General features: G+C 36.7%; 1 protein-coding gene across 2 annotated transcripts; it reads right to left on the bottom strand.

Annotated features, from left to right (window-relative positions):
• Window positions 1-514: 514 nt before the first annotated feature.
• Window positions 515-13,621, bottom strand: LOC113042520 (polypyrimidine tract-binding protein 2-like). Of its 2 annotated transcripts, none has more exons than XM_026201436.1 (14): window positions 13,472-13,621; window positions 12,344-12,371; window positions 9,966-10,035; window positions 9,298-9,482; window positions 9,011-9,151; window positions 8,247-8,369; window positions 7,970-8,080; window positions 7,647-7,860; window positions 6,011-6,126; window positions 4,580-4,613; window positions 3,348-3,440; window positions 2,640-2,856; window positions 2,474-2,551; window positions 515-2,387 (listed from the first exon to the last, which is right to left on the bottom strand). In XM_026201436.1, exons 1-14 carry the CDS (start codon window positions 13,477-13,479, stop codon window positions 2,237-2,239), a joined length of 1,569 nt encoding a protein of 522 aa, XP_026057221.1. In that variant the 5' UTR covers window positions 13,480-13,621; the 3' UTR covers window positions 515-2,236. The 2 variants fall into 2 exon arrangements, with proteins under 2 accessions (XP_026057221.1, XP_026057222.1); XM_026201437.1 differs by having other exon boundaries at window positions 7,659-7,860.
• Between the last annotated feature and the right edge of the window lie 505 nt (window positions 13,622-14,126).

Genomic DNA, 14,126 nt, shown 5'->3' with positions numbered 1-14,126 from the left:
ATGTGACTAGCGATTTAAGCCTCACAGTCTATAGACTTTAGAGTGACTTAATAGTCATTGAAAATATGCATTCACATTTAGGTTTTATTGCACGTTTTGTTTTCAAATCTGGTCTTTTGCATCAGCATGATGCCGAGAAACACTGTTATGCAACTGCTAATGTTGAAAAAGGTTTGTTGTGGAACGAGAGACAAAAACTGAAAAATTTCCTCTGCTTACGTCCATTATGACATCTCAGCAAGAGATTTCATAACGATGCACAATACAGCATAAGCAATGGAGCGTTACTGTGTTTTTACTCCTATATTTATGTACATGCTGTGTCTGCAATCTTTAAATTGTTCATTAGTTCACCATTCACTACATAACAACCACCATCACCATATATGCACTAACGAGTGAAAATGTTTGAGTTTGAACACTACTAAACATTATCAACAACCCAAAACAACTTTACATCTGATATGAAATTTCCAAAACACCACCTACAATAAAATGTCAAACCACATTTGTATGTGGCTCAGATTTCATGCACTTTTTAATGGTTTTAACGACAACAGAAACATCTTCCTTTGAAGAGAAAGAAAAGATCTTTTCAATGGTTGGTCAAACACTTAATATCACAAAAGTAGTACTTGATTATAACAGTAAAAAAAATAGTCTCAGAGCATATTCGAAAACAAAATGTGCAATGAAAAATTAAGCAAATTCAGACTAATTTAAAAGAAAATTCACTTGAGAAATTGAGAAATTCACTGCAAGGATCAATGTTTTTAGGAGTGGAAGGGCTGAAGCACATGAACATGTGACACAGAATTAAGTATCAACTAAAAGGATCAAGTAAAAGGAAAAGCAATTTCACATCCAGGAAGGATGGATGGGTCAGAAGCGAAAAGATTTACAGAGTGGGATTCTTTTTTTCTTTTTTCTTTTTTTTACACTTTTCATGCCAAACAAATCTAAATACATTTTTTGGACAAATCTGTTTTGCCGAAATTATTGACACTTCAAACTTTACGTTTTTTCCCACTCTGAAAGAAAACAAAATGTCAGAACCGTTAAAAGAGAGAGAGAAAGCAAATACAGAACTACACGTGTGTTTATTGAGCATGCTACAGATAAAAGCAGAAAACAGGAAAGAGTAAAAGAAATCAAAACACACAACAGAGTCAAATCTTCCCGATTTTGTTAGAAAAATTATTTTAATTTTGTCACATCTAGATCTATGCCGAATCATACATTCCTGCATGGTTATAAAAATAAAAAAAAGGTTTTTTTTAAAAAATAAAATAAAACTAAATGTACACAATCCTTGTGTCCCTCTAATAAATCCCAGTGTAGATTGCCAATCAATATTATTTATTTTTTCAGCTCTTCCCATAAGCCGGTCCACAAGTCTCTTTTCGTCTAAAATGTGAACTAAAATGCTCAATCCTTGAGTAAATTAAGACTTTAGGCACATAAACTTTGGTCCCTTCTACTGTAGTCATCTTTCAAAAAAAAATAAAAATATTATCACAAAGAAGTGATTTCCAATCCATGCAACAACTAGGAATAAAGATGCACCAGTTGGTACATGCAGAGAAAAGTATGTTGTAACTTCCCACTTAGGATAAAGACAATGCACATAGATGAAAGAAAAGCTAGGTAAAAATGGTGTAAAATGTGCAAATAAAAAGGTTTCATTCTCGTTACCTTTCAAACATAAGGTTTTTTGTGGGATTGGTGGGTTAAGAATGGGCCTTACTTCTAAGTGTTAATCACTAAAGAATCACAGTTGTATTTACAATTCTTAAATCAAAATGTCACAGACATTAAGAACTGAACAAACTGCAAAAAAATTAAAATAAAAAGGAAAACGTCTGAATGGCTTAGACACAAAATTGAATTTTTTGTTTGTTTGTTTTAACAAAATTTAATCTCACCCTCAGATGACTGCCTGGGTTTGAGAATATGTAGTATGAAAAGATTTCTGCAAGTTTTGTAAGGCACATTCTTTTCTGTTTATTATAAGAGGTCCAGACTTTACACCACAGCACCTTTCCGCCATTGAAGAGGTTATGTGTCAGAGTGCTGACAAGAGGAAACGGGGTAAAAAATGTCCTTGAAAACAGTCACAATATTTCCATCTTTCAACAACTTCTTGTGGAATGAAACTTGGGAAAATAAATTCTCAAAAATGTGGTCCCCAGTGTATTTAAACAGTCAACAGGTAACGCAAGAAAAGCTCTTGGGATCAAGACCTCTCAAATTGCTTCAGATGGTTGATTTGGAGAAAGGAGACCTTCAGGTGGTGGTTATTACCCATGTTGTAATTGTGGAGGTCGATGAGGCATTGGATGGCTTCCTCGATGGTTGTCATCTGAATTAGGGCCATTTTATGATCTCTGCAGAGAAAAAAGCCCGGCAAAACGGTCACATGAATGAAAGAAAAGCATAATTTGATGAAAATCTGAACGGGGGAGAGACTTACTGAAAAAACTTGAAGGCTTTCACAGTGCCACCGGAATTGGAGAACAGGATTTTGAGGTCTTCTTCAGTTATGTCTTGCCTTCAAAACATGACAGAAAAACGACTTAGCTCCCCGATGACTGACACAAAGATTGACAAGTGCCAAATAGGGTTCTTTTTTTACTCACGGGATGTTTGACAGATGGAGTGTGGCAGAAGGAGGGAAAATGTTCTGGAAGTTCTTGGACCCTGGTTTTTTGAAACGATGTAGTGGTGAGTTTGTGAAGTCTTTCGTGAGACCCTGGTCGTCTAAACCGTCTCTCGGTAACTGGACGGTGTGGTGCTTCGACATCGTAACACGTATGATCTTTGAAAACATCTTCTGTCCGTTTAGATGGCTCATCGCTGAGGCACATCCAAAACAAACAAAGAGAAATTAAGTGGTGAGAAACGAGAGGTCTCTTATGCTTATGAAGGCTACTTAAAGTAAAAACTGTAATACTGTGAAATATTATATAAACGCATTTTAAAATGTCATTTATTCTTGCGATGGCAAAGCTGAATTTTCAGCAGCCATTACTCATTCACAAATAATTCTAATATGCTGATGTGGTGCACAAGGAAGATTTATTATTATTATTAATCTTCAAAAAAGTTTATTTCCAAGGAGATCATGATACTTTGATGTAAAAAATATTTGGAATAGAAATCTTTTGTAACATTATAAACTCCCGTACTGTTGTTTTTTATATATTTCATGCATTCTTGTTTAATAAAAGTATTATTATTATTTTTTTTTTTTTAAATCATCTAACCCCAAAGTGTATTTTGCAACTGGTGTGCAAACATGACAATAACGGCTGTGCTGTTAGGGATGTTTCAGTATGCAGTCTTACCAAGCTGAGCCTGGTTCATATCGGCCATCTGTATCAGTGCGCTGTCTTTCTTATTAAAAAGAATCTTCACACGCTGCACGTCCCCATAAACCCCTGCGAACAGAGCAGCCAGCAGCCGGAGAGGAAACCAGAGAGGGAGGAAAGAGTAAGGAGTGAGACTCCAAGAGTGGAAAGATAGACTGATAGACTCACAGAACGTTCATCGAAATGGAGAAAACCAATCACAACCCTGACAAGAAGACTCGGATATATACACCCTCAAATTCAAAATGAATTAAGAACTAAAGGAGGAACATAAATACTGTGCAAACTGAACCAAAGATCACATGCACTGAAACAAATTGAATAGTTCAAAAGCCTGAAAATAAAAATAAAAAGCAAAAGACTTTTACTCTAAAAGCCAATTAATGGTAATGGTTTAAAGTCAACATGAAATGGCATTCGCAATTCGTTTTATTTCCGTAATTTTATTTACTTCCAAGAACATTCAACAGGAAAAATATATAGGGCTGGATTCCGATTTTATCCATTTGGAATTGATTAATAAAAAGTGGATTTTCTAAGATAGAACAGAGCCTGAGTGGAGTGTGAGTTGCAGTTGATAAGGGCTACAACAGCACCACTTTAAGGTGAAAACTAATGTAAAGCTCCGCTATGAGAAATTTAAGTGCCAATATGTTTTTTTTTTTTTTTTTACATTAACTAGCACTAAGTGTCTGCATTAATAAATTGTAACATTTTAGAAAAGTAGCCTCAACAATTACTAAACAACTAGTACATTTTTGGTCACCAAAAAGAAGTCATTCGATCAAACCAATAACTGGTTTTAAATGAATATTTAAACAAATAGTTATCTTTTTCCACTTAAATGGCTTGTTAATATCAAATTACAGATCAAAATACAGGAAAAACTAAAAAAAAAATAAGTTGGATTAATTGAAATGATTATTGCCAATAAAACCAGTTCAATTCTTTGTTGACTTCAAAATAAGGTCTAAAAGCTAAAATATTTTTTTTATTTGGATATGGGTTCTCAGACTTGCAAAATCCTTCAATACTCCGTACTGGGCATAAAAGTAAATTATTGGCCAAAATTTACAGGAACATTTAATAATGAATTCAATTATGTAGGTTTCCATTTAACGCTGACTTTAAACAACAGAAATAAAGCACATGAATAATAAGAATAACAGAAACCAAACAAAATAAAAGAAGAGCTAACAAGAACATACCGAAGAGGGTAAACAGACTGTGGGGCGTAACCATCTTTAGAAGGAGAGAGGAGCAAGCGGACAGAGAGAAGAGTCGAGGAAGAGCGAAGATGGACAGATCATCCATAACGAGGGTGGTTTCCCGCAGAATGGTGAAGTGGTCATGGATCATGGTTCAGGGCGGTTAATTGGGGTGTCCGAAGTTTTGTTCAAGCAAAAAAATAAAAATAAAAATGAACAACGAGGTGTGGTCAAGGCGTGGCAAAAAGAAGGGATAAAAAAAACAGGATATGAGGGGAAAAATAAAAAGAGACAGAGAAAGACAGGATGAAAGAGAGACAAAATCAAAATGAAGAAAAGAGAAAAGCAAATGCAGTGTATAAATGAGGGGGGGACAAAAAATATAATAATACAGGTCAGTACACTGGAAATGCAGGAGTTTGGTCAGAGAATGGCTGCTTTATGCATTTCTACATTGTGTAAGCAAACAATTGTGCCAAATGTAGTTACCCAGTACCAGGGTAAGGATACATTAATAATACAAAATAAAGAGGAGCATTGGATAATGATAATAATGATCTGAGCAACAGCAGAATTATGATGTTTTTAAGAGGCATGCAGGAGATTGAAGACCAGGAAAAGCTGAAAGCATCAGTTTCAAGCATTTGATTCACAGAGTTTTCGCCGGTTCTTTGTGATTGCCATGCTTGTGCAGACATGAAACCACCTTTTAAAGTTATGGTGTGGACAGACAAAGTCATAACTGACCCCACATCAATACGTGAGGGTTAAATCACACCGGAAATTAGTTGATTTTATTAGATGAGCAAAAGGGTAGTGCCACGTCCATGGATCATTAGCTTTCAAAGAGTAAGAGTAAGACAGTTTATACTGTCTGGGTCATATTTCACCTCAAAATAAAAATGTGAAATTAGATTTGAAATAAAAGTAAATTAAGCATATCTAATAGTTGGCTTTGGACCCATCAATTGTCTTTACAATTTGTACTAATTGCATTAAAAAGATTTCCAACAAATACCATGATGGAAACTTACAATTATATTTAAACTACATACAATAAAATACACGAGTAATAAAATAAATGTAAAAAATAAAACACTTTTTTTTTTTGTAATGGGCGCTTTAAAAATTAAAAAAAAAAAATTTTTTTTAAGTCTATTTGAATTAGTTGTACAAATTTTCATCATTTAATTGAAAGCATAAGTTTTGTATTTTGAGATGGAAATATGATCAGAGTATTTCATTTAAAGTTTTTTTGAGCAACAAGGGTGTGAGTGACAATGCAAAATGGAGCTACAGCACTCTGCACGTACAAATAGCACTAAATCTTATAAAGGAAGTGGTATTTATCTAAAAATATAACATGGCATGACATGACAAACGGAAATATGTAAATGTGAAAGAGAAGGTGAGATGCAATAGTACACTGACCTCTTCATTTAGATTGCTAACGAGCAGCACTCCACTGGTTCCCGAGTGCCCAGACAGAGCAACTCTTCCAGCCGCAGCAGCGGCGGCAGCAGCCGCGCTCAACGGGCTCAGAGCACCTGGAATCACACAGGGAGGTCTAAACAGCCATTCTAGTCCAGAAGTCACATTAAAAATTATATTACATACATGAGCATACATAAACAGAACTGCTAAATTTGTAGGGTGATGCTGTATATTTAATAGGTAGCCATTCAGCCATTTTTATCTGTAGAGTTAAATAAAGTGGCCTAGTCATCATCTCAAGTCTGTTTTAGATGTGACGGCCAATAAAAGCTGAAATACAGACAGGTAAAACATATTAGTCCTTCATCCTGATGTGAGAGGGACCAGGTTAAGACCATGTGGGGTTTTAAAACCTAATCATTTTAAGCCTAATATCAATAAAATATCTGCCTGATTACGTGGCAGGGGAAATGTCAAATTGCATTTTAAATTAAGAGGCCTTGTGAGTAGATCTCTGAGAAAAGGTCAGTCAAGGCATTTAGAGACACGGGCCTTCGTGACATTTTACAGTACTTAAGAGCACATTCCAATTATATTCAGTCTTTTATAAACACAGCTTTCTATTTTCATTTTCACACCATTCAGATAGACGAAGTTAAATCAATGACGCTGATTAAAAGACTGTCCCCATTCAAGGGTGCTCAGAATCAATCACGTTATGAAAAAATGATGGTTTTGGCTGACAAACGAACTGACAACCAATGCCCATTTTGTCTCTTGAGCCCCTTTCCCACTGCATATGGGACCCTGAATATTGCCGGAACATTGCCGGGTCGCCTTATGTATGAACGCAAACACGTCCCGGAATTTATTCTGGAATTGATCCTGGGTCGGGAACCTAGTTAACATTGCCGGGGTCAGTCCCGGAACGAGGACTGTGTTACGCATGTTATCGCGCGACTCTTTTACCAGCTGTTTTGAAGGCAGATCAACATTCGTGATGAAAAAATATGTGCAAACTGTAATGAAGCAGAGATCAGTTAGTTCCTCACTTTCCGCACTTAAACTGAGATTATTCGCCAGCTTAAGTGAAAGTTAACGTGCCTAGCGGTTTCGACTCGTACATTACACGTCACATCCTGATGTCACATAACCTTTACGGGTTGTGTGTAAACGCATGCACATTCCACGTACGGTAATCACTGGCAGTGTGAAAGTGCAAAATCAAGCGCCCCGGGAACAATTGCCGAGACACATTATACGTGTATTTTCTGGAATCACAGTGTAAAAGTGGCTCTTGAGTTCTCAACAGATAAAAAGATGAATGTCTTTGGTTGTTGCATCACATTTTGCTGACTCATGCCATGAGCATCACATTTTTAAGACATTTTGTGAAGCTAGAAAAGATGCTCTAATAAAATAATTTTCAAGACATCTTGTTTTTAACATGGCTCTGGACTAGAGGTTACTGCTAAGAGTGTTAGCCCAAATGTAATTTAGTTTCCTTTCATTTGTTTGGTGATCCACAGAGTCATACAGGTTTTCAATGAGGTTACATTAGGGAATGTGACTGAAAACAACAAACATTTAATGATGACACACCAAAATAGATAATAAAAAAAGAGGCAAGTACCTGGGATCTTACCGAGCAGGGAACCAGAATCTTTACCCAGGGCAGCAACCACAGAGGGGTCCAGAGCAGGCGGCTGCCCATCTCCAGCAGGAAGCTCTGGCCTAGTGTAGTCCCTGCTCTTATCATTATTGTATTTTACATTCAGGTTGACAAGTTTTGAGTAGTCTATGCGAAGTGTACAACAGGCGTTGTATATGTTCTGACCATCTAGAGCCTAGAACAAAAGAGAAAAAGATAGAAAAAAGAACAAGACGAGAGAGACAGAAAGAATGTGTCGTCTTCTGAGGTCTTTTCACATGAACTCCCGCTGAGAGCAAACCCACCACTTTAGCTTGCTGTGCACCGGCTGGATCGTTGTACTGCAACAGGGCCTGAAACTGATTGTTCTTGGTGAATGTGATGATTTTCATGACGGTGCCAAACTTTGAGAAGATCTATTGACAGAGAAAGCAGAGCATTGAGGGGAGCTATCAACAGAGGGGAAAAGACATTACAAAAAAAAAAAAAAACAGAATTAACACACAGATTCAACAGCACCTCCCATTTGTCACCAATATAAACTGTCATTAAGAGATTGATCCAAACTGTGACATCCCCTACCTGCTGCAGCACATCCAGAGTGACAGGGTAAAACATGTTATCAATGATTATCCTCAGCACTGGACTGGAGGCCATACCACCACCATTGCTAGAGTTGGCCCCTGATGCGAGAGTCCCACCTGACTGGAGATCAGTTACAAGCACTATGTTAAACATATATAACAGGAAAAGTGCGCAAATCATGCACAAAATATGATCGTGTTTTTGCGCAGCTTGTCAGTGAACAACAGCTCTGTGTTGTAAATACTTCTCCATCTGAAAGCACGCACATGATGGGAGATTTACCGCTGATTACAGAACCGGCTTTACTGAAAAGATGCACATTAAATATCGCATTTGATTTATCGTGCAGCCTTAACCATTACTGAAGACTGAAGCAATGACAAACTCAGTTTTGCAATCACAGGAATAAACTGCATTTTTAAATATATTAAAATAGAACATTTGTAATAATATTTATTTCATATAATTACTGTTGTTACTGCATTTCTTATTAAATAAAATGCAGTCTTGGTAAGCATAACATTCTTTGAAAAACATTTACAAAATTTACAGATTGTAAAGTTTTGAACAGAAGTGTAAATTTAAAAGGGCATGCAACGGTTTCCATGCACTCTATAAAAAAAAATAATATAGTATTGACTCTTCTGCCCAAAGCAAAATCTCACTGGTCCAAAATCTGCTCAGCATAGTTGGATTTTAAGTTCTGATTGGCTGTCCCTTGAAGTATTTACATTTTCTGAAAAAGTCAGGTAATCTGTTACCTGGTTTGAATTGTCGGTCTTGAGTTCTTTGTGATTGGAGTACTGTATGTAGACCGGCACACTACGGACGTGTGGCGTCACAGCGGAGTAATAATTGACCATTGTCATGGCAGCTTCCTCTGTGCTGAGCTCCAGAAATGCCTTAAACAAAAATGAGTTCAGTGTTAGGGTAAGGAACTCCGTGAACTCAAAACTGTTAGTTTATCTAGAAATAGCAATTTTTTTTAACAGACACTCACTAACTCTGACAAAAGTGAAACTGAAAACATTTCAGCTTGCCCACGCACCTGGTTTTTGCCTTTCAGTGTGAGGATATTGGTGACCTTTCCAAACGGAAGCCCCAGGGCAATGATCTCTGTTTCCGAGACATCGTTGGGTAACTTTCTAATATGAAGAACACGGGATGGTGGGGCATCGCCGACTCTGTCTTCAACTCGAAGTTTTTTGCTGTCACTGCCATTGGATGTCGTATCTGCCAAAAGTGGATAGAAAGGGGACATTTTATATACAGGAAACAGAGACATTTCTAGATGAAAATTATTAAATCGTAAGGACAAAAGATGCTGATTTTATTACTCCGGTAGGACTGAAAGTGTGTCTAAACTGTACTTTAAGTTTCTCTTCTATTACATTTCACACTCCATTTTCCAATCAAGACCCTTAATATCTCAATAGCTTCTCTTAATCGGCTGAGTCTTTCCTCTACTGAATGGGATATTGAAATCTATTGTTGAAAAAGCTGTAATAAGATGCAGAGCACACATAATCGCAATTCTGGTCACATGCTTTTAAGCGTGGGTGCCCACCTACAGGAGAGCGTAAGGTTATTCCCAGATAGGATCTTCTCAGATCAGATATCACACTGAAACATCTGTTATAATTTGATTATTTTAATGCTCTTCACAGTCGAGAAAACTGAAGATTTTTGAATTGGGGGGAGGTCAGGAACACTTACCGCTGACACTGCTCAGCCCAGAACTGGGGCTGTTATATATGCTGCCGGACAGCAGCTCATCTGATCCTCTCTGCAGAGTCACACAAAGAGAAAAATAAAATCCCACCCTCCAATAAAGATGTTCTCCTTTCACAGTCCCCTCAACCAAACAATGAAATACAGTTCTCTGTGGACAGCTTAAGGAATCATAGCACATAAAACACACGTCCACACGCTTCTGCCTTTCCGCCTTATTTTTCTAGATTGTTGCTTTAATCTTGTTGAGTCTAAGATGTCAGACGCTGTCATCTCATCCTGAGCTGCCCACGTTCCCGAAGGGCCACGGCGCGATCAGGCCGCCGCTTGAAGTGCAGCTAAAAGTGACGGATGGGACGGCAGGCAAATGGCGAACCGGCGCAAACCAAACTTCCTAATAGGATCATCTCAGGTTTGTGCCTTCCAAAAATTCCGCCGAATTGTTCTTTATGGATGCTGCTTTTACGGCACCAATAAACCCGCCGCCACTGCTGCCTTTGGGCATCGACACTACAAACAATCAAGGGAATGGAGAAGTTTCACATCGAAACGACCGAAAGCAGAAGAATGCATTAAGAGATGGCAAGGTCTTAACAGACAAGCCTCAGCATCAAAACTGATTAGAACGGAAGAAGAAGAAAAAAAGCAGGACTTTAAAGCAATAAGATCAAATGCTTCTTTTTCCACCTGCTTTCCCAGAAAGACCAGCTAACATTGTTTTCCGGGGAGGAAAATTCTGTTGTTGGCAAACAAACCGAGTTAAAAGGCCTGTGTTCAGAAGGCATCTCTGCAAAAGAACAAGTTCTTCTCTAACTATCTTGGACATAAACTGCCCCCATTCAATTACTACCAGCCTAATTTTATGAAAAGCGGAGATGGAGACCTGTAACAGGCCTGTATCTAATATATAAGGGACAATTCTACATTTCCGCACAACACTTTTCTTTCAACGACAAAGAATCAGCCACATAATATCCAATGATGCACTTAAATGGCTTGGCAATTCTTTGTCCATTCAAAAACAAATTACGTTTGCATCACCCTAGGCTTCTTTGTCTTTTTTCGTGTGGCTTTGACGCCACACAACACGCAAATATGTTTTAAAAAAGAGGGGAAAATAAATGCTAAACCCTATGAAGACAAATTATGTTCCTGACAGCAATTCTAAAAAAAAGGATATATTGTATTTTTGAATGAGGTGACAGTAAAATTGGCCAAGACATATTCTACCCAATATCTTATAAATCTGACAGGACAGCAACAATTAATGGAAAAACTGGATAAATCATAAGACTAAAATATAAACAATTTCTGACTCCAGCTAGCATCATCCCTCTGACTTTCAGTGAACCAAATTCATAAAGATCAGTATTAATGTACCACCAAAAAATTTTCGCAAAGCAATGGTGAATATTGCTTGTAGTTCCTATTCTGGCTGTAAATGGCAACTATGCAAATTTGCCAAAGTTTGGATGAACCAAGAATAAGAAAATGCAAGATAGTGTAGGTCTGAGATAACCACAATTACGGTTCTTTTTTTAATTCCTATCAGACATTGCCATTGAAATTTTAAGCAAGGCCATTTTAAGCAAATACGGCAAGAAATACACATGAAGTGTGAAAACTAAACATGCACTTGCATTTATCATACATAATGTCATATTTTGGAAACATTTGCAAGGTTAATGACTCATAGGTTTAATCAGACTGGCTTAAAATGGCATGTTAATGTGACAAATTTAGGTTGAAAATACTACTGCATAATATTCCAGTATTAAAAAATAATCACCATCATCAATATTATATTGCCATAATGAAATATTAATGGTGGCTGGGTTCCATACAACATGTACCCAAGGGGGAAAAAAACTATATTTAGAATATTCGCAAAATGTAATACTTAAACACTGTTTTCAAGTGGATATACTGCTTCTACAGGTGCATCTGCATGAAGCTTAAAAGCAAACCTGACACTTTAAAGAGCAATTATTTGTATACCAATTAATCACATGGCAAATTTGTAATCGAGAGAGACCTATCTTAGAGTAATTATATAAAAATAAAAAAAAATACCCTAGTTTACCATGTAACAGCGCTAGAGGAAACTACTAACCACACTGCTCTGGTATCTATGGGGTCAAATTTCTGTTGTGGTTTCCACTTGTTTACAGCCATCTATTTAAAAAAAAAAAAAAAAAAAAAACTAAATTCTGATTATATTCATAGTTATGCATGATGTTCTGTGCTGCCTTTGTCAGGTTTGCACTACAAAATCCTCCATTAGATTACTTTAGTAACCACCTATCCATCCATCCATCATCCAGACTACATACTGCACAAAGGATACTGAAAACAGTGTTTACCTTTACACCAACTGCGACATCACCAATGCTGTTGAAAACACACAAAGTGAGATTTGATCAGATGGATACTAAACACCAGGAACGCACATGCAGAAAAAAGGGAGAAAATCCTTTAATCTGAATATTTTCAAATCCCCTCCATTATTCGATGACACAACAAATTAAGATGATGAACATTTCAGCATTTCATCCCTTTATCCCACTTTTCCAGCAGGCCAGAAATGCAGCTATAATTGCTGTCTAGGCAGGATGCTCACTAGGCTTTAGGACTATAAAGTTCATAAAGGATATTTTGATATCTAGAATAATTAATTTTGAGGCTACAATAATGTATGCAGGTCACTAGGTTATGAACCTTAGATTCTCAAAACTAAAAAATGAATAACAGTTAGGCAGATCACTAAGTTATGGCATAATAATGTCCAAAAATGCAAGGTAATAAGGTTAGCCAGTTTACTAGGTTTGGGGACTATAATGTCCAGTATGCTATCTAGGTAACAACCAGTTCACTAGGTTTTGACACACAGCCCTAGAGTACAGACTGGGGGTTAGTTGGTTGACCAGAACTTGTGTTAACTACATAGAGGTTAACTATCAACATTTAGACGATCAACATTCAGCTTTAAATACAACACATTTTATAACCAATGACAGGAGTTTTGTTTTATAAATTTTCTGATGGTATAAATGCTATCGTGAGGCTAACAAAAGATATAATTACAACCTAGATGTGGTCGACTTGAGAATTAAATCAAATTCTAGCACATGTATTTAACTAAAACTAGATAAAAGACTCGCTTAATTAAACTAACGTTACTGTTTAATTTTGCGTGCACAACGTGAGCAAACAATCAGCTAAGTTAGTGAGGCTAACCTGCTAACGCATGCTTGCTGGTTTTTGGACTCATTTTTGCTGTGTTTACTCATTTGAGTTCTTGACCATTTATATCTTGGCATTTCATACAATACAACCATTGCAATAAGAGTATGAAACAACAGTTGTTCAAGTGTTACAGCGCTAGCGTGTTAGCAGCGTTAGCATACCATTAGGTGTGAATAAACTCTTCTAATTCACGTTCAAATTATTGTTTTATATACATATACATAAAGAGCGCTTTTAATGCTCACCCGTCCATTTCTGGTGATCTGTGTAAAAAAATAAAAAATAAACCCGCTGAAGAGTTAGTGTGTGTGTGTGTTATTCCTCTTCACTGGCTTTAGCAGACACACAAATACACACACACGCACACCACTGACAAAATGGAGCCGGAAACTGAGTCTGAGACACGAGGAAACACGTATACACACACCTACTGTAAATATACAATACATATGAGATACACACCTACTGTAAACTAAAACCCCATTTACTGTAAGTCTGTAATATATAAAATAATACAGGTAATAGGCTTTATTAAGAAAACACATACATGCCAACTTTAAATACATAATATTTTATTATAAGCAGTATATAAAATAATAAATGTAACCAATCCTAGAAGAAAGTTTTATTGCTCAGAGCTTGGTCTTTCAAATTTCACAACACTCGATGAAAATCTTAGCATTTGTTAGCATTTTACTATATAGAGAGAGTTGCTCCTAAAATCCTTCTGAGAAATAAAAAGCACACAAAGGTGACAAAAGTTTCATTATGTTGTCATATTCAGTTATACAATTTAGTTTGATTTCATACTGAAACGGAGTATTTGTGAAACTGTTAAGATCTCGTCTAAAACTCTAGAAGGGACGTAAGATAATAAGTTCCTCTCAGAAAATACACCTC

The sequence above is a fragment of the Carassius auratus genome, chromosome 24 (assembly GCF_003368295.1).
Source record: "Carassius auratus strain Wakin chromosome 24, ASM336829v1, whole genome shotgun sequence".
Lineage (NCBI taxonomy): Eukaryota > Metazoa > Chordata > Actinopteri > Cypriniformes > Cyprinidae > Carassius > Carassius auratus.
The sequence above is the reverse complement of the archived record's forward strand: the minus strand, read 5'-3'. Positions and strand labels throughout refer to the sequence as shown.